Raw genomic sequence first — 20,830 nt, forward strand, 5'->3', positions numbered from 1 at the left:
TTCCAGTAGTGATGTACAGATGTGAGAGTTGGACCACAAAGAAGGCTGAATGCTGAAGAGTTGATGCTTTCAAGCTGTGATGCTGGAGAAGACTCTTGGGAGTCCCTTGGACTGCAAGGAGGTCAAACCAGTCAAACCTGGTTTGAAACCAAAGGAAATCAACCCTGAATATTCGTTCAAAGGACTGATTCACTGAAGCTGAAACTCCAATACTTTGGCCACCTGATGTGATGAGCTGACTCATTGGAAATGTCCCAGATGCTGGAAAAGATTGAAGGCAAAAAGAGAAGGAGGGAGAGGATGAGTAGGTTAGAAAACATCACTGACTCAATGGACATGAATTTAAGTAAACTGTGGGAGATAGTAAAGGACTGGGAAACCTGGCAAGCCGCAGTACATGGGATAGCAAAAAGTCGGACATGACTTAGCAACTGAACAACAATAACATGCCTGAAAGCAGACTTCTGTATTAAATGAATGAAAGAAAACTAACAGTTTACAGAGTGCATAAAATTAATGTATGGATGATTAATTGACAAAATGACTTGAAGATAGCATGACCCAACCCTATCTAAAGAAAACTACAAGTTTTTTTTTTTCCTTAAAACTTATCCTCACTTACCACTACCATTCCTGTAACTGTCTTGAAACTATTGTGTATATTTTGCCTATAATCATACTTTGTTTTTATACTTTACTATGATTGGTGAATATTTACCATGTGTCAGGGAAAATAAATGATATATATTAGGATAAATATAGCAGAAGTCTTCACTGTAGCAAGATTTAAGATTAGGGAAACTAATTTTTTCAAAGATACATAGTTATTTTGCTTTGATTTAAACCTAAATTTATCCAAAGCTAAAATTGTGATATTGTTCCTTAAACTCACAAATCTCAAAATATATCCTGTAGACTATAACTGATTAGCTAGCTATATGTATTATTTATAGATTTTCTTCTAGCCAATTAATATACTTATCTTTTATCCTAATGCCTAGCTGTAAATAAATTGGCGAAGACATGAATGATAAAGCTCCATGGATTCCATCCTCCATATAGTCATGAGAAACTTTAACTCCAACATTTTGAATTCATGAGACATACATAAGCCCATCATCTCTTATAATATCATGTTGACAGGTGAGGATGTAAGTTATGGGCAAATTTTGCAGCTGGGAATCATTGACAGCCAAGAGTGATAACCTACTATCCAAAAGTGCTGAATACAAAGGATTGAGTCTTCCAAGAATTGGTTCTGTATATATATGGTTCCTCTTATACTCTTCAGGAAGGAAGGTACTCCAGTTAACCGGGTTGAACAGATGCCTTGGCCCATGAGGCATGTGTTGATTTTCCGTCATTGCCTGAGGGAGTGCTTTATCCTGAGTCAAATACAGGCATGCAAGTTCTAATGCCAGTTTCTTTGACAGAAATGGACCGTGCTCATTTTTTCTGTGAGAAGGAATGGAGATATCAAGGACCTGTAAGCCAGGGTAAATTAAAGCTTGTGCTTTCAGTTTATTTTTGAATTCTGGATCATTCTGTATCCGAAAAAAACTGTATAATAAACTGTGAATGAATCAAAGGCTTCAAAACTACAGCAGTAGCAGCCTTTCCTCCAATCATATCAGCTGTGATGATGTAAATAATTATAAAAATGATATAGTTCCTAGTAATTATTTTCATCATCATATTTATACTTCATAGGGCATTAAAATGTGTCATCCCACTTTCATCACTAAAGTAATGATGCACACATATACACGCATGCATCTATTCATATATGTAAGTTACAGTTAGTCACTCAGTTGCATCTGACTCTTTGTGATCCCAAGGACTGTAGCCCACCAGGCTCTTCTGTCCAAGGAATTCTCCAGGCAAGAATATTGGAGTGGGTTGTTATTTCCTTTTCCAGGAGATCTTCTCAACCCAGGGATTGAACCGAGGTGTCCCGCATTGCAGGCAGACTCTTTACCGACTGAGTCACCAGGGAACCACCAAATAAAAAAATAATTATGTGATTCCTAGGAAAGATGAGGAGAAGGCAATGGCACCCCACTCCAGTACTCTTGCCTGGAAGATCCATGGACAGAGGAGCCTAGTGGGCTGCAGTCCATGGGGTCGCTAAGAGTCGGACACGACTAAGCGACTTCACTTTCACTTTTCTCTTTCCTGCATTGGAGAAGGAAATGGCAACCCACTCCAGTATTCTTGCCTGGAGAATCCCAGGGACGGCGGAGCTTGGTTGGCTGCCGTCTATGGGGTCGCACAGAGTCGGACACGACTGAAGCGACTTAGCATAGCATAGCATAACATAGGAAAGATGAAAAGTTACCTATATTGAAAATCATTTTTGACCTAAAGTGACCTAAGTGAGAAGAAAAAAATGAATACAGCAACAGGATATCAATATCCAAATTCACATTATCTAAATTCAAAAGGAATTCTATCAAGTTAAAGGAAATATTCCTAATATACAACTCACCTTCATGCAGCATGTATTTGGAGATTCTCTTTCTTGTAGAGATAAGAGATCCTGAGATTTCAGCTATGGGGTGAGAAGGGCCATCATACATTTCCCTTCCCCTTTCTTTTACTTCTATGCTGTACAGAAGAAAACCTACAATTAACCTCTGAGGAGCCTAGACACAGATCAACCTTCTTAATGACATCTATAGAAATAAATATACCAGCTGCCACTCCACACGAAAATCTCAGTATCTGGAGGGCCTTTCTTAAAGTTAACCCCTCATCAAAGTAGCTGACATACCAAATGAGAGAATTAATTGAAAATAATCCCAGTGGAACCTCACAAGGGGACATGTTAGCCAACCAACTGAAACTGCACACTCACGGTATAATGGGTGCCACAGTTCCAAAGCGGAAAATGAGGAAAGACAAATTTCTCTAACGTAATCTCTCTTATGCCCTTGATCACATCCCAGTGCCCTCAGACACATTATTTTCTAAACCAGCTGGCTCATCTCATAAGCAGAGTGGAAGAACAACTGCACACACATAAACAAAAATGAGACAGAGAGACTCAACCAATACCTTCTCAGGCTAGTAGCAAAAGTGATCCTACAAGAGGAGTTAGAAGATCCTACTGGTTTTAAAGATAGGTATCCCTCTTATTAAGTCAGTTTTGTTCAAAAAAATTAGTTTTGTAAGTAAGAAGATATTCTACTGAATTCCTTTTTCAAATATATTAGTTATTGTGGGCTGCTATTATTTAATTGCACATAGCAAAGATTTTTTCATAGAGAAGGCAGTGAAAGTGAAAGTCGCTCAGTCGTGCCTGACTCTTTGAGACCCCATGGACTATCCAGTCCATGGAATTCTCCAGGCCAGAATACTGGAGTGGGTAGCCTTTCCCTTCTCCAGGGGATCTCCCTGACCCTGGAATCAAACTGGGGTCTCCTGAATTGCAGGTGGATTCTTTACCAACTGAGCTATCAGGGAAGCCCAAATAATTGATGTTTTCCAACTGGGATGCTGGAGAAGCCTCTTGAGCATCCCTTGGACAGCAAGAAGATCAAACCAGTCAATCCCAAAGGAAATCAACCTTAAATACTGATGCTTCAATACTCTGGCCACCTAATATAAATAGCCAACACATTGGGAAAAACTCTGATGCTGGTAAAGACCGAAGGCAGAAGAAGAGGGTGACAGAGGATGAGATGGTTGGATGGCATCATCGATACAATGGACATGAACTTGGACAAACTCTGGGATATAATAAGGGACAAGAAGGCCTGGTGTACTGCAGTCCATGGGGTCAAGAAGGGTCAGAAATGATTTGGTAACTGAACAATGAACAGCAGCAAGGGTTTGAACGCTGTAAAAATGGCCATTTTTCTTTTTTATTACTGTAGTGATTCTTCCATGTAAGCATGACATGTGGCCCAAATGTTATCTCCTCACATTCCACTGAAATACATGAACTACAATAATCCCAAGTGCTTGGTAGACTGTACAGTTTACTTAAAGAGAACAACAGGCTTCCCTGGTGGCTCAGTGATAAAGAATTTGCCTGCAATGCAAGAGACCCGAGTTCAATCCCTGGGTCTGGAAGATCCCCTGGAGGAGGGTATGGCAACCCACTCAAGTACTTTTGCCTAGAGAATCCCATGGACAGAGGAGCCTGGAGGGTGATGGTCCATAGGGTCACAAAGAGTTGGACACAACTGAAGCGACAAAGCAGCGGCAGCAGCAAGGAGAACAAATCTGTTTATCACGTTAAAAATGGTTCCTAGACATGTTTTATTTCCCTCAAAATTGGTGATTAAATTAGGAGGTTTATTTACAAGTATATTTTTTTTCCTTCAATGCTTTAGAGCCACATTATCTAAAGGTAAAGTTATGTAAAAGGACAGGTTTCTTTGTTGTTGGTTTTTCCATTTAGCAGTTTAAAATATAAATTCATTAAAAACATTCTAACAAAATGACACTTTTGTGTTAGAGTTATAGTATGTGTTATAAATAAGTATAACATATAACACATAAAACATACCAGTTGAGCCACTGTTGCTGCAATTAAACCCCCAGCACTATCACCTGAAATGCAGACTCAAGTGGGATCCACTCCATATTTTGCAAGAATTTTATCTTGTAGAAAGAATTTGACCACAGAAACATCTTCATGGGCAACAGGAAATTGATATTGATGACCTAATCTATAACTTCAGACAAGGAAAAAAAAAAAGAAAGAAAGAAAAGCATATATGATTAAACTTCAGTTGCATATATTGAGGTATCTCTCAATACAATCAGTAGGTCCAGAGAAGAAAATTGACCCTGTTTTGAATCTTTAATTTCCTTTAATTTCGCCAATCATACCTAGGCTTACTACTAACTTGTTTTTCAAATAAAATGTAGATTCTTTGATAAAGTTTTTTTTCAAATGTCCTGTTCAATGGGGACTTGAGAGAGATAAAGATTATGTCTTCATCCTCAGAACACTGTATATAAATTTTTCAGTAGGGGAGATAATCAATAGGGGAGATGATCTCTCTGTAGCATTTATTAGATTCTCAAATGCAGTTGGTAGCAAATATTTTCACAACCATGTGAAGAGTGCACACTAGATTTTCAAAGCAGCAAATCTGAGAATGAATGATTTGTAGATGTCTTATGTTAGAAATTTTATTTAGGTAAAAATTCTATAAAATAGCATGTTCTATTATGAAAACATATCATAAGGTGAATACATGAGTATGAGCTTACATATGACCTGCAAACGTAATTCAAAAGAAAAGTTTTGAAATTTGATATTGAAGTACAGTAAGTGATCTTGTGTAACAACTGTCAAAATTATTTTAAGGCAAATTATTAGAGCATCTGTTAATGTGAACAACTATATCTATATCTCTCTATAGTTTATTGGTCTACTATTGGGGCAAGCTCTATTGGGTTGTCTTACTATTTTTTTATTTCTACTTATACTGGTAATCTTACTACAAATTTGAATTGGTGAGTTAATAATATAACTACTAACCATTGCATTCTGGACAGATAACCCTTGCAATTTTGTCATACTGTAATCTATCTCACCAGAAGATAGTAAAGGACAAGAAGGCCTGGCATGCTGCAGTCCAACTGGGTAGCAACTGGGTCAGATGCTGAACTGGGAGACTGAACAACAACAATCTATATCTAAAATATCTGAAATATATTTTAAATATAGTATAAACTAAAGAACATATAAAAATATACTATTACTTTAAATTCTCTTCAGGATTAAAAAAACACAAATATCAGAAATAACTGATGGAATTCTTAAGATAAGTACAATACATATTACCATTTAAAAGTATCTAAGATAATAAAATGGTATACTAGGTTAAAATTATTAAGTGAAAGGGAGAATATTCTAATTATTATAGATTAGAAGTCTCTGAAAACATCTAGGTTCTGGTTGCTCTAAGGCAGCAATGATGAGTAGGACAGCACTGGTTTCACTTGTATGTTATAGTCAATCTACTTAAGTTCTCATATACCAAGAAATTCCACTATATTCTCTATTCACTATTGGGCTAGAAGTCTCTAAGGAAATTTCTGTACTATTTAATTGATAGGAAAAATGGGGAAAAAAATCATCCTGAAGATGGAGTACAGAGAATGTCTAAATAGGTCATAAAGGACTGGTTATTTCCCAGTCTTTGCTGCATATTGTTGGAAATTTGGGCAAAAATCATGAGCACTTATGTTCTCTCATTTTGAATGACTATAAACTCCCAGATGGTTCCAATATTTTCATCTGATGGTCCTCCATAAGAATATCTATATAACCAACATCTTATAATAACCTATAATGGAAAATAATCTGAAAAACTGTGCATAACTAATCACTCTGCTGTATACTTGAAACTAACACAATATTATAAGTCAATTGCATGTGTGCATGCTAAGTTGCTTCAGCCGTGTCCGACTCTTTGCGACCCCATGGACTGTAGCCCACCAGGCTCCTCTGTCCATGGGATTCTCCAGGCAAGAATACTGGAGTGGGTTGCCATGCCCTTCTCTGAAATCAACTGCAGTTCATTTTTTAAAAAGAATATTTATAAAATTAAATTTTTTATCACCAACTCAAAAAAAAAAAACAAAAAAACCCCACAGCATCCCAAATGTGTAATGGATAATTAAGCACCTAGGCATTTCTAGAAAATATCACAGCTGTATTGCCAAAAATGTTCAGCCTGTGGTGCCTCCCAGAGGTCTGTCTAATGACAGAGGTTAAAGTCCCCTTTGTTGGAGAAGGAAATGGCAACCCACTCCAGTGTTCTTGCCTGGAGAATCCCAAGGACGCGGCCCTGGTGGGCTGTCATCTATGGGGTTGCACAGAGTCAGACATGACTGAAGCAACTTAGCAGCAGCAGCAGCAGGCACCTTTGTCATTCCCTGGTGGCTCAGACAGTAAAGCGTCTGCCTATAATGCAGGAGATCCAGGTTCAATCCCTGGGTCGGGAAGATCTCCTGGAGAAGAAATGGCCACCCACTCAGTATTCTTGCCTGGAAAATCCCATGGACAGTGGAGCCTGGTAGGCTACAGTCCATGGAATCACAGAGTCAGACATGACTGAACGCTTTCGCTTTCACTTTCACTTTCAGGCCCCTTTGGAGAAGAGTGGATAATGTAACACTAATAAAAGTTACTAACATAAACCAAAAAAATCCCTAAGATCCCTGTCTTTTTAGGAGGTCCCAAGCTGTTATTTCTGAAATGAAAAAAAAAAAAAAAAAATTTGAAAGTGTACTCTGTAAATAAAAAGCAATAGAAAACCACCTACATGTGTGAAATGTTATAGAAATGTGTTTACAATTAGAGAGTTTCAGGGAAAAAAATAGGAGTGGTCATTCTCAAATTACACAGTGTAAAGAATTATTGAAAAGGGGAAAATGGATTCCACAGTGTATAAAAGTGAGCCTGAGAAATATAAAGAGAGTGATAGAGGACTACAAAGAGAGAGAGAGATTCCAAAGGAAGATCAAGGTAGAAGAGGTTGAAACATGCTTAGGTGTCAATGGAGAGGACACATTTCTAGATAGAAGAAAGAGAAATATGGATTAAAGGCAAAACAATATGAGGAAATATGATCCCAGAAAAAAATAGAGATTAAACTTCACCAAAAGATTAAAGTGCATTTTGTAGGACGTAACTAGAAAGAAGTGAAATTAAAGATGAAAACAGTGTTAATAATTTTAAGGACACATAGGTACTCAAAGAGAGGGAGGGCAGAACATTCTGAATTTGGACAGACATCCTTGATAATTGAGAGAGGAGGAGCTGAGAGACTTGAAAGAGCACTGAGGGTTTGGAAGTGACATTGACATGAAGGATAGAAACTAAATACACACAAGAAACAGCATCTTTAAGCCACCTTCACTGTTGGTAGAATGGGATTGCTCACCAGTGATGTGAGGGTTAAGCCTGTGGCTCCTGCTGACAGGCCTAGATTTGGCCACAAGTTCTACCGCTTGCTAATAGTAGGGCTTGGAACAAGTTACTGAACCATTCTGTAGCTACCTTATCTGTAAAACTGTGACAATGTTAGCCATCCTAAGAATGTGATTACCAACCAAATAAAACTGGACCACCCACCCAACTAGAGTAGCATCCGTGGTTGTTTTGAAACGTTAGTTCAGTTCAGTTCAGTTCAGTCACTCAGTCCTGTCCTACTTTATGCAACCCCATGAATTGCAGCACGCCAGGCCTCTCTGTCTATCACCAACTCCCGGAGTTCACTCAGACTCACGTGCATCGAGTCAGTGATGCCATCCAGCCATCTCATCCTCTGTCATCCCCTTCTCCTCCTGCCCCAATCCCTCCCAGTATCAGAGTCTTTTCCAATGAGTCAACTCTTCGCTTGAGGTGGCCAAAGTACTGGAGTTTCAGCTTTAGCATCATTCCTTCCAAAGAAATCCCAGGGCTGATCTCCTTCAGAATGGACTGGTTGGATCTCCTTGCAGTCCAAGGGACTCTCAAGAGTCTTCTCAACACCACAGTTCAAAAGCATCCATTCTTCGGTGCTCAGCTTTCTTCACAGTCCAACTTTCACATCCATATATGACCACTGGAAAAACCATAGCCTTGACTAGACAAACCTTTGTTTGCAAAGTAATGTCTCTGCTTTTGAATATGCTATCTAGGTTGGTCATAACTTTCCTTCCAAGGAGTAAGCATCTTTTAATTTCATGGCTGCAGTCACCATCTGCAGTGATTTTGGAGCCCAAAAACATGAAGTCTACAACTGTTTCCACTGTTTCCCATCTATTTGCCATAAAGTGATGGGACCAGATGCCATGATCTTCGTTTTCTGAATGTTGAGTTTTAAACCAACTTTTTCACTCTCCTCTTTCACTTTCATCAAGAGGCTTTTTAGTTCCTCTTCACTTTCTGCCATAAGGGTGGTGTCATCTGCATATCTGAGGTTATTGATATTTCTCCCAGCAATCTTGATTCCAGCTTGTGCTTCTTCCAGACCAGCGTTTCTCATAATGTACTCTGCATATAAGTTAAATAAGCAGGGTGACAATATACAGCCTTGACGTACTCCTTTTCCTATTTGGAACCAGTCTGTTGTTCCATGTCCAGTTCTAACTGTTGCTTCCTGACCTGCATACAGATTTCTAAAGAGGCAGGTCAAATGGTCTGGTATTCCCATCTCTTGAAGAATTTTCCAGTTTATTGTGATCCACACAGTCAAAGGCTTTGGCATAGTCAATAAAGCAGAAATAGATGTTTTTCTGGAACTCTCTTGCTTTTTTGATGATCCAGCGGATGTTGGCAATTTGGTCTCTGGTCTTCTGCCTTTTCTAAAACCAGCTTGAACATCTGGAAGTTCATGGTTCACGTGTTGCTGGAGCCTGGCTTGGAGAATGTTAAGCATTACTTTACTAGCGTGTGAGATGAGTGCAATTGTGTGTAGTTTGAGCATTCTTTGGCATTGCCTTTCTTTGGGATTGGAATGAAAACTGACCTTTTCCAGTCCTGTGGCCACTGCTGAGTTTTCCAAATTTGCTGGCATATTGAGTGCCACACTTTCACAGCATCATCTTTCAGGATTTGAAATAGCTCAACTGGAATTCCATCACCTCCACTAGTTTTGTTTGTAGTGATGCTTTCTAAGGCCCACTTGACTTCACATTCCAGGATGTCTGGCTCTAGGTCAGTGATCACACCATCGTGATTATCTGGGTCATGCAGATCTTTTTTGTACAGTTCTTCTGTGTATTCTTGCCACCTCTTCTTAATATCTTCTGCTTCTGTTAGGTCCATACCATTTCTGTCCTTTATCGAGCCCATCTTTGCATGAAATGTTCCCTTGGTATCTCTAATTTTCTTGAAGAGATCTCTAGTCTTTCCCATTCTGTTGTTTTCCTCTATTTTTTTGCATTGATCCCTGAGGAAGGTTTTCTTATCTCTTCTTGCTATTCTTTGGAACTCTGCATTCAGATGCTCATATCTTTCCTTTTCTCCTTTGCTTTTCACTTATCTTCTTTTCACAGCTATTTGTAAGGCCTCCCCAGACAGCCATTTTGCTTTTTTGCATTTTTTTCCCATGGGGATGGTCTTGATTCCTGTCTCCTGTACAATGTCACGAACATCAGTCCATAGTTCATCAGGCACTCTATCTATCAGATCTAGGCCCTTAAATCTATTTCTCACTTCCACTGTATAATCATAAGGGATTTGATTTAGGTCCTACCTGAATGTTCTAGTGGTTTTCCCTACTTTCTTCAATTTGAAACGTTAAACAGATCACAAAGTCAAAATCCTGGGTATAATGACTCACGCTATAGGCTTTTGAGGAAAGGAGTCATTATTTGCATCTTACATTCTGAATTGCCTTAATACAATATCCTCTGTATTCAGTGCTATGTGGTGAGTCAATAATATCAAGAGTATAAAAACAACTTTGTGTATATATGTGTATGTGAACTCTATGTGATATGTCTGAGCGCCTTTGATTTTGTGTCTGTGAGAATGTGTATGACTATAGTTTTCTTAGCTATTCCATTGTACTTCTTAGAATCGTTTCTAAACATTAGATGGGAATAGACTTGATGGGAGGATCTAATTACTCAGTTGTATTTTATTTTTCCATTTGATGTTCAAAATGAATTTCCCATTTTACATTGTCAGTATAACTTTATTTGATAATTTTTATAATAATCTGATATTTTTTATGATTTGCCAAGAAGTATATGAGGACCTATATATGAACCACGAATGATACATATATATACTTATAAACATATCAACACTCTACTAATTATATATATACCACAATGTATTCTAATATAAATACATATAATGTGCAATACACACAAACACACATGCTCACTCATATTTGCTTATATAAAAGCACTTACTACAACTTCCCAAAACAAAGGCACCACCATGAACAAAAATTACAGCTGGTCTCTGGCATTCCGACTTCCTTTTGGCAAGTACAAATGTACTGGAATATCACTAAAGGTTATATCCATCACTGTAATGTTTTCATCTGAAATTAGTTGTGTGTAGTCCAGTTTCATTATTATGGAAAATAATTCATCAAATCTTTTAAGACGTATTTTTCCAATAATGTAGCCTGTCACAACAAAAAAAACAAATTAAAACACTAAATATTTTGATTTTTAGTACATCAAAGGCATATAAATATGCACTCAAAAAGAAGAAAAACATAATAATACCTTAGAGGTCTTATTGTACATCCTAATACATAAACTATAGTTGCTTCCAAATAAATCTCAAGTATGTAGTGTTTTTAAACTAAGTAATCTCATTCATTTAACTTTTATCAATTTACATGCAACTTATTTTGGTCTACTTATTTCTTAAATGTAAGTTATAAAATTTTATCATAAAAATTATCTGAATAACAAGATTTTACACTTCTCTGTATGTAAATTCTGAATATTTTAATTTCATTTCATTACTTATTTATTTAAAATTTCAGAGAGTTTATAATCTCAGGCAAAATTTCTTCAAAATTTTTAGTCACCAATAAGCTAAATTTAAACTTGTACATGGAAAGTTAAATTTTTATCACCAACTCAAAAAAAAAAAACAAAAAAACCCCACAGCATCCCAAATGTGTAATGGATAATTAAGCACCTAGGCATTTCTAGAAAATATCACAGCTGTATTGCCAAAAATGTTCAGCCTGTGGTGCCTCCCAGAGGTCTGTCTAATGACAGAGGTTAAAGTCCCCTTTGTTGGAGAAGGAAATGGCAACCCACTCCAGTGTTCTTGCCTGGAGAATCCCAAGGACGGCGAAGCCTGGTGGGCTGTCATCTATGGGGTTGCACAGAGTCAGACATGACTGAAGCAACTTAGCAGCAGCAGCAGCAGGCACCTTTGTCATTCCCTGGTGGCTCAGACAGTAAAGCGTCTGCCTATAATGCAGGAGATCCAGGTTCAATCCCTGGGTCGGGAAGATCTCCTGGAGAAGAAATGGCCACCCACTCAGTATTCTTGCCTGGAAAATCCCATGGACAGTGGAGCCTGGTAGGCTACAGTCCATGGAATCACAGAGTCAGACATGACTGAACGCTTTCGCTTTCACTTTCACTTTCAGGCCCCTTTGGAGAAGAGTGGATAATGTAACACTAATAAAAGTTACTAACATAAACCAAAAAAATCCCTAAGATCCCTGTCTTTTTTAGGAGGTCCCAAGCTGTTATTTCTGAAAAAAAAAAAAAAAATTTGAAAGTGTACTCTGTAAATAAAAAGCAATAGAAAACCACCTACATGTGTGAAATGTTATAGAAATGTGTTTACAATTAGAGAGTTTCAGGGAAAAAAATAGGAGTGGTCATTCTCAAATTACACAGTGTAAAGAATTATTGAAAAGGGGAAAATGGATTCCACAGTGTATAAAAGTGAGCCTGAGAAATATAAAGAGAGTGATAGAGGACTACAAAGAGAGAGAGAGATTCCGAAGCAAGGAAGATCAAGGTAGAAGAGGTTGAAACATGCTTAGGTGTCAATGGAGAGGACACATTTCTAGATAGAAGAAAGAGAAATATGGATTAAAGGCAAAACAATATGAGGAAATATGATCCCAGAAAAAAATAGAGATTAAACTTCACCAAAAGATTAAAGTGCATTTTGTAGGACGTAACTAGAAAGAAGTGAAATTAAAGATGAAAACAGTGTTAATAATTTTAAGGACACATAGGTACTCAAAGAGAGGGAGGGCAGAACATTCTGAATTTGGACAGACATCCTTGATAATTGAGAGAGGAGGAGCTGAGAGACTTGAAAGAGCACTGAGGGTTTGAAGTGACATTGACATGAAGGATAGAAACTAAATACACACAAGAAACAGCATCTTTAAGCCACCTTCACTGTTGGTAGAATGGGATTGCTCACCAGTGATGTGAGGGTTAAGCCTGTGGCTCCTGCTGACAGGCCTAGATTTGGCCACAAGTTCTACCGCTTGCTAATAGTAGGGCTTGGAACAAGTTACTGAACCATTCTGTAGCTACCTTATCTGTAAAACTGTGACAATGTTAGCCATCCTAAGAATGTGATTACCAACCAAATAAAACTGGACCACCCACCCAACTAGAGTAGCATCCGTGGTTGTTTTGAAACGTTAGTTCAGTTCAGTTCAGTTCAGTCACTCAGTCCTGTCCTACTTTATGCAACCCCATGAATTGCAGCACGCCAGGCCTCTCTGTCTATCACCAACTCCCGGAGTTCACTCAGACTCACGTGCATCGAGTCAGTGATGCCATCCAGCCATCTCATCCTCTGTCATCCCCTTCTCCTCCTGCCCCCAATCCCTCCCAGTATCAGAGTCTTTTCCAATGAGTCAACTCTTCGCTTGAGGTGGCCAAAGTACTGGAGTTTCAGCTTTAGCATCATTCCTTCCAAAGAAATCCCAGGGCTGATCTCCTTCAGAATGGACTGGTTGGATCTCCTTGCAGTCCAAGGGACTCTCAAGAGTCTTCTCCAACACCACAGTTCAAAAGCATCCATTCTTCGGTGCTCAGCTTTCTTCACAGTCCAACTTTCACATCCATATATGACCACTGGAAAAACCATAGCCTTGACTAGACAAACCTTTGTTTGCAAAGTAATGTCTCTGCTTTTGAATATGCTATCTAGGTTGGTCATAACTTTCCTTCCAAGGAGTAAGCATCTTTTAATTTCATGGCTGCAGTCACCATCTGCAGTGATTTTGGAGCCCAAAAACATGAAGTCTACAACTGTTTCCACTGTTTCCCCATCTATTTGCCATAAAGTGATGGGACCAGATGCCATGATCTTCGTTTTCTGAATGTTGAGTTTTAAACCAACTTTTTCACTCTCCTCTTTCACTTTCATCAAGAGGCTTTTTAGTTCCTCTTCACTTTCTGCCATAAGGGTGGTGTCATCTGCATATCTGAGGTTATTGATATTTCTCCCAGCAATCTTGATTCCAGCTTGTGCTTCTTCCAGACCAGCGTTTCTCATAATGTACTCTGCATATAAGTTAAATAAGCAGGGTGACAATATACAGCCTTGACGTACTCCTTTTCCTATTTGGAACCAGTCTGTTGTTCCATGTCCAGTTCTAACTGTTGCTTCCTGACCTGCATACAGATTTCTAAAGAGGCAGGTCAAATGGTCTGGTATTCCCATCTCTTGAAGAATTTTCCAGTTTATTGTGATCCACACAGTCAAAGGCTTTGGCATAGTCAATAAAGCAGAAATAGATGTTTTTCTGGAACTCTCTTGCTTTTTTGATGATCCAGCGGATGTTGGCAATTTGGTCTCTGGTCTTCTGCCTTTTCTAAAACCAGCTTGAACATCTGGAAGTTCATGGTTCACGTGTTGCTGGAGCCTGGCTTGGAGAATGTTAAGCATTACTTTACTAGCGTGTGAGATGAGTGCAATTGTGTGGTAGTTTGAGCATTCTTTGGCATTGCCTTTCTTTGGGATTGGAATGAAAACTGACCTTTTCCAGTCCTGTGGCCACTGCTGAGTTTTCCAAATTTGCTGGCATATTGAGTGCCACACTTTCACAGCATCATCTTTCAGGATTTGAAATAGCTCAACTGGAATTCCATCACCTCCACTAGTTTTGTTTGTAGTGATGCTTTCTAAGGCCCACTTGACTTCACATTCCAGGATGTCTGGCTCTAGGTCAGTGATCACACCATCGTGATTATCTGGGTCATGCAGATCTTTTTTGTACAGTTCTTCTGTGTATTCTTGCCACCTCTTCTTAATATCTTCTGCTTCTGTTAGGTCCATACCATTTCTGTCCTTTATCGAGCCCCATCTTTGCATGAAATGTTCCCTTGGTATCTCTAATTTTCTTGAAGAGATCTCTAGTCTTTCCCATTCTGTTGTTTTCCTCTATTTTTTTGCATTGATCCCTGAGGAAGGTTTTCTTATCTCTTCTTGCTATTCTTTGGAACTCTGCATTCAGATGCTCATATCTTTCCTTTTCTCCTTTGCTTTTCACTTATCTTCTTTTCACAGCTATTTGTAAGGCCTCCCCAGACAGCCATTTTGCTTTTTTGCATTTTTTTCCCATGGGGATGGTCTTGATTCCTGTCTCCTGTACAATGTCACGAACATCAGTCCATAGTTCATCAGGCACTCTATCTATCAGATCTAGGCCCTTAAATCTATTTCTCACTTCCACTGTATAATCATAAGGGATTTGATTTAGGTCCTACCTGAATGTTCTAGTGGTTTTCCCTACTTTCTTCAATTTGAAACGTTAAACAGATCACAAAGTCAAAATCCTGGGTATAATGACTCACGCTATAGGCTTTTTGAGGAAAGGAGTCATTATTTGCATCTTACATTCTGAATTGCCTTAATACAATATCCTCTGTATTCAGTGCTATGTGGTGAGTCAATAATATCAAGAGTATAAAAACAACTTTGTGTATATATGTGTATGTGAACTCTATGTGATATGTCTGAGCGCCTTTGATTTTGTGTCTGTGAGAATGTGTATGACTATAGTTTTCTTAGCTATTCCATTGTACTTCTTAGAATCGTTTCTAAACATTAGATGGGAATAGACTTGATGGGAGGATCTAATTACTCAGTTGTATTTTATTTTTCCATTTGATGTTCAAAATGAATTTCCCATTTTACATTGTCAGTATAACTTTATTTGATAATTTTTATAATAATCTGATATTTTTATGATTTGCCAAGAAGTATATGAAGACCTATATATGAACCACGAATGATACATATATATACTTATAAACATATCAACACTCTACTAATTATATATATACCACAATGTATTCTAATATAAATACATATAATGTGCAATACACACAAACACACATGCTCACTCATATTTGCTTATATAAAAAGCACTTACTACAACTTCCCAAAACAAAGGCACCACCATGAACAAAAATTACAGCTGGTCTCTGGCATTCCGACTTCCTTTTTGGCAAGTACAAATGTACTGGAATATCACTAAAGGTTATATCCATCACTGTAATGTTTTCATCTGAAATTAGTTGTGTGTAGTCCAGTTTCATTATTATGGAAAACAATTCATCAAATCTTTTAAGACGTATTTTTTCCAATAATGTAGCCTGTCACAACAAACAAAAACAAATTAAAACACTAAATATTTTGATTTTTAGTACATCAAAGGCATATAAATATGCACTCAAAAAAGAAGAAAAAACATAATAATACCTTAGAGGTCTTATTGTACATCCTAATACATAAACTATAGTTGCTTCCAAATAAATCTCAAGTATGTAGTGTTTTTAAACTAAGTAATCTCATTCATTTAACTTTTATCAATTTACATGCAACTTATTTTGGTCTACTTATTTCTTAAATGTAAGTTATAAAATTTTATCATAAAAATTATCTGAATAACAAGATTTTACACTTCTCTGTATGCAAATTCTGAATATTTTAATTTCATTTCATTACTTATTTATTTAAAATTTCAGAGAGTTTATAATCTCAGGCAAAATTTCTTCAAAATTTTTAGTCACCAATAAGCTAAATTTAAACTTGTACATGGAAAGGATGATTAATTATATTATACAGTCAAAGCAATTCAGATAATGAAGAATAAGATTGGTAGACTCATAAAACCTTATTCCAAGACTCCTGAGATTCAATAGATAATACAATGTATTATTGGTGAAAGAATGGACTCACAGATTAAGGGAAGAACACAAAGTCAGTTCAGAAATAACTGTTCATTTGTGAACAGAGTTCACAAATATGTCCAATATATTTTTGACACAGACACAAGGCAATTCAATGAAGAAACGTGTTTCAACAAATGGTGTTGGAGCAATTGGACATCCATATGCAAAAAAATGTACTCTCATCAATTCCTCACACTTTATATAGAAATTAACTCATAAAGGATCCAATTCCTAAATGCAAAAAAGTAAAACTACAAACCTCTTAGAAGATATCATAGGGGAAAATCTTTGTGATCTTGCTGCTGCTGCTGCTAAGTTACTTCAGTCATGTCCGACTCTGTGCGACCCCATGGACTGCAGCCTACCAGGCTTCTCTGTCCATGGGATTCTCCAGGCAAGAACACTGGAGTGGGTTGCCATTTCCTTCTCCAATGCATGAAAGTGGAAAGTGAAAGTGAAATCCCTCAGTCGTGTCTGACTCTTAGCGACCCCATAGACTGTAGCCTACCAGGCTCCTCCATCCATGGGATTTTCCAGGCAACAGTACTGGAGTGGGGTGCCATTGCCTTCTCCCTTTGTGATCTTATGTTAGGTTAAAAAGTTAAGAGGCTTAAAGGCTTCCCAGGTGGCTCAGTGATCAAGAATCCACCTGCCAAATCAGGAGATGCAGGAGATGCGGGTTCCGTTTCTGGGTTGGAAAGATTCTCTGGAGGAGGAAATGGTGACCCACTCCAGTATTCTTGCCTGGAAAATTACATGGAAAGAGGAGTCTGGCAGGCTACAAGCCACGGGGTTGCAAAGGGTCAGATACAACTGATCTCACACACACACATAATATCAAAAAACAAAAGGTTTTTGTAGAAAAAGATAAAAAGGACTTCAACAGAATATATAACTCAAGGCAACAAAATGAGAAGTCCCAGACTGGGAGAAAATATTTGCAAATTAAGTATCTGCTAAATTACTTCATCCCAAATATAAAGAATTCACAATAATCAACAATATTTTTTTTCAAATGGAGAAAAGATTAAACATATATGTCACCACACACACACAAAAAAAAAACATGGAATAACAAATAAATACATGAAAAGATACCCAATACCTGTAATCTCTAAGGAAGTGAAAATATATACCACAATCATATATTTTGACACACTTATTAGAATGGTTTTCAAAGAAAAACTGAAAATATTAAATGCTAGTAAGGACTTAGACCAACTAAAACTTTGATGTATTGCTGGTCTGAATGCAAAATTGTATAGCTTCTTTGGAAAAAAATTGGGGCAATTTCCTATAAATTTAAGTATACATTTAAAATATGACCCAGCACATCTAGTTCTAAACATCGACTCAACAGAAATTAAAATTTTTGTTCATGTCACTCCAGAGTGGGAACAACCTAACTATCTTCCAACTGTTTACTGAGGACAAACCATGATACATCCACATAATGGAGTACTACACAGCTTTAGAAAGGATTGAACTTATGATACTCAATGAGTGGATTACTCTCAAATGCATTATGCCCAGTGAAATGCATTAAGCTGGCTTCAAAATCCGTGCAGCATGAACTCATTTATATGATATTATGGAAAAGGCAAAGTATACAGACTTATAATGATCAGTGGTTGCCTTGAATTTAGGGTGGGAAAGAGTTTACTCCAGAGTCTTCACCACAGAACCACCAGGGAAGCCCAAAAAGGGCAGCACAAATGTAATTTTGAGGGATTATGTTTTCATATCTTGATTATCTTAGTGGTTACATGAATCTCTACCTATATTAAACTACATAGGACTACATAACCAAAAGACTGAAATTTAACTGTATGGAAAGTTAAAAGTTGGCAAAATGATAAAAAGAGGTAGAGTCTGAATATGGATTGTCTGGGTTTGATCCCCAATTCTAAAATTTATTAACTCTATGTCTTTGGATTACTTATTTCTTATGTCTTGTTTTCCTCATTATAAAGTAAGGGTAACAATATTGACTTGTTCAAAGCACAGTTTTAAGTGTTAAGTCATACTTTCAAGGAAATTAAAGTAGGGCAGGCTACACCACAAGTGCTCAATAATTCCTAGATTTTTTCATTAACAACATGTATGGAAAATATTCTCAAATATTTTCATAGTTGGATGAAGATAATCACAGTGAAGATAATTTCAATTTAGCAGATATATCACTTTAAAGTCAACTTTTTTTTTACTTTTGTCCCCTCATTTCTCATAGGTCCTATCTTGGAGTAGATACTGACTAGATCTCTATTGAATAAAAAACAGTTATTAATATTAATACCATTTTAGATATCACTACATGCTATCTTGGAACACCTGCTCCCTTATTCTCATAGTAACTCTGCAATGTGCTTATAGTCTTCTCACTGCAATTGAAAGAACTGAGCCATAAAAGGATGAAGTATACTCTTTCAAGGAACGATTGGCTTTTAAAATTAATGCTCTCTCTTTCTTCTACTCTTGCTGTCAATAAAATGAATGTGTAACTTATATTTTTCCACATCATTTCATCAAGAACTGATGGTTGCCTCCATGACATATGTTAAAAGTCTCAGGCATGACACTAACAAAATGATTATTACACAAATAAGTAGAAATTGACGAATTGCTAGCATAATTCACACATATACACGTAAAATGCATCTATCAGATCAGATCAGATCATATCAGTCGCTCAGTCATGTCCGACTCTTTGCGACCCCATGAGTCCCAGCATGCCAGGCCTCCCTGTCCATCACCAACTCCCGGAGTTCACTCAGACTCATGTCCATCAAGTCAGTGATGCCATCCAGCCATCTCATCCTCTGTCGTCCCCTTCTCCTCTTGCCCTCAATCCCTCCCAGCATCAGAGTCTTTTCCAATGAGTCAACTCTTCGCTTGAGGTGGCCAAAGTACTGGAGTTTCAGCTTTAGCATCATTCCTTCCAAAGAAATCCCAGGGCTGATCTCCTTCAGAATGGACTGGTTGGATCTCCTTGCAGTCCAAGGGACTCTCAAGAGTCTTCTCCAACACCACAGTTCAAAAGCATCAATTCTTCGGCGCTCAGCTTTCTTCACAGTCCAACTCTCACATCCATACATGACCACAGGAAAAACCATAGCCTTAACTAGACGAACCTTTGTTGGCAAAGTAATGTCTCTGCTTTTGAATATGCTATCTAGGTTGGTCATAACTTTCCTTCCAAGGAGTAAGTGTCTTTTAATTTCATGGCTGCAGTCACCATCTGTAGTGATTTTGGAGCCCAGAAAAATAAAGTCTGACACTGTTTCCACTGTTTCCCCATCTATTTCCCATGAAGTGGTGGGACCGGATGCCATGATCTTCATTTTCTGAATGTTGAGCTTTAAGCCAACTTTTTCACTCTCCACTTTCACTTTCATCAAGAGGCTTTTGAGTTCCTCTTCACTTTCTGCCGTAAGGGTGGTGTCATCTGCATATCTGAGGTTATTGATAATATCAATAAAATATGCAGATGACACCACCCTTATGGCATAAAATGCATCTATAAGCAAATACAAATGTTGGTTCTATTTTGGATGAACAATATTTTAATTCTGTTTTGCATTTGATAATTAAAAGGTGAATTTTACAGTTGTATGTTTTCAGGATATACTAGCTTTGATGAGCCAGAGTAATAAACTCTGTAGTAGTAACTCTGAAGTTTAAGATATATAAGCTGTTCAGAAAATAACATGGCAGTTTCTCTGTAGGGTTGGCACTTACTTGTTTTTCTCTAATATCCACTGAATGAAAAGGTTAAGCTTTTGTGATTAAAGGAAGCATTGAGGGCAAGGGGTGATTTGGCATACTTTGGGCAGGAGATACCTTGGGATCTAGTTTGACAGATCCGTCATCTCCTCTGGGTAGCACAATAAACAGCCACTTCCCAGGTACCATGCGCTACTCTGATTATTTATTGTCTGCTGAGGCATTCTCCCTCAGACTTTCTATTGTCCATATCATTTATAAGGCCTCCAGGTAGCAGCATGATTTGAGAGAACAGCATGGTATTTTCAGTGGGGTAGAACTTAGTTTAAATTTTGGCACTGTCACAAAAAAATCTGAAAACCAGCAATTTAGGATTGAAGGTAGACAAAAGAGTGGTTTTCAAAGTATGGTCTTGGAATTCTTGTGGGCATATTGTTTAGTTTATAAG

At 37.7% G+C, this 20,830-nt stretch overlaps 1 protein-coding gene across 1 annotated transcript; it reads right to left on the reverse strand.

Moving 5' to 3' along the window:
* Window positions 1–947: 947 nt before the first annotated feature.
* LOC102282021 (arylacetamide deacetylase-like 2) lies at window positions 948–20,571 on the reverse strand. Its single transcript, XM_070361808.1, is given in 5 exon segments — window positions 948–1,560; window positions 4,506–4,685; window positions 10,922–11,099; window positions 15,858–16,080; window positions 20,500–20,571. Coding segments are annotated over 5 exon segments (1,266 nt in total).
* Between the last annotated feature and the right edge of the window lie 259 nt (window positions 20,572–20,830).

Source organism: Bos mutus, chromosome 1 (assembly GCF_027580195.1).
Source record: "Bos mutus isolate GX-2022 chromosome 1, NWIPB_WYAK_1.1, whole genome shotgun sequence".
Taxonomy (NCBI): Eukaryota; Metazoa; Chordata; class Mammalia; order Artiodactyla; family Bovidae; genus Bos; species Bos mutus.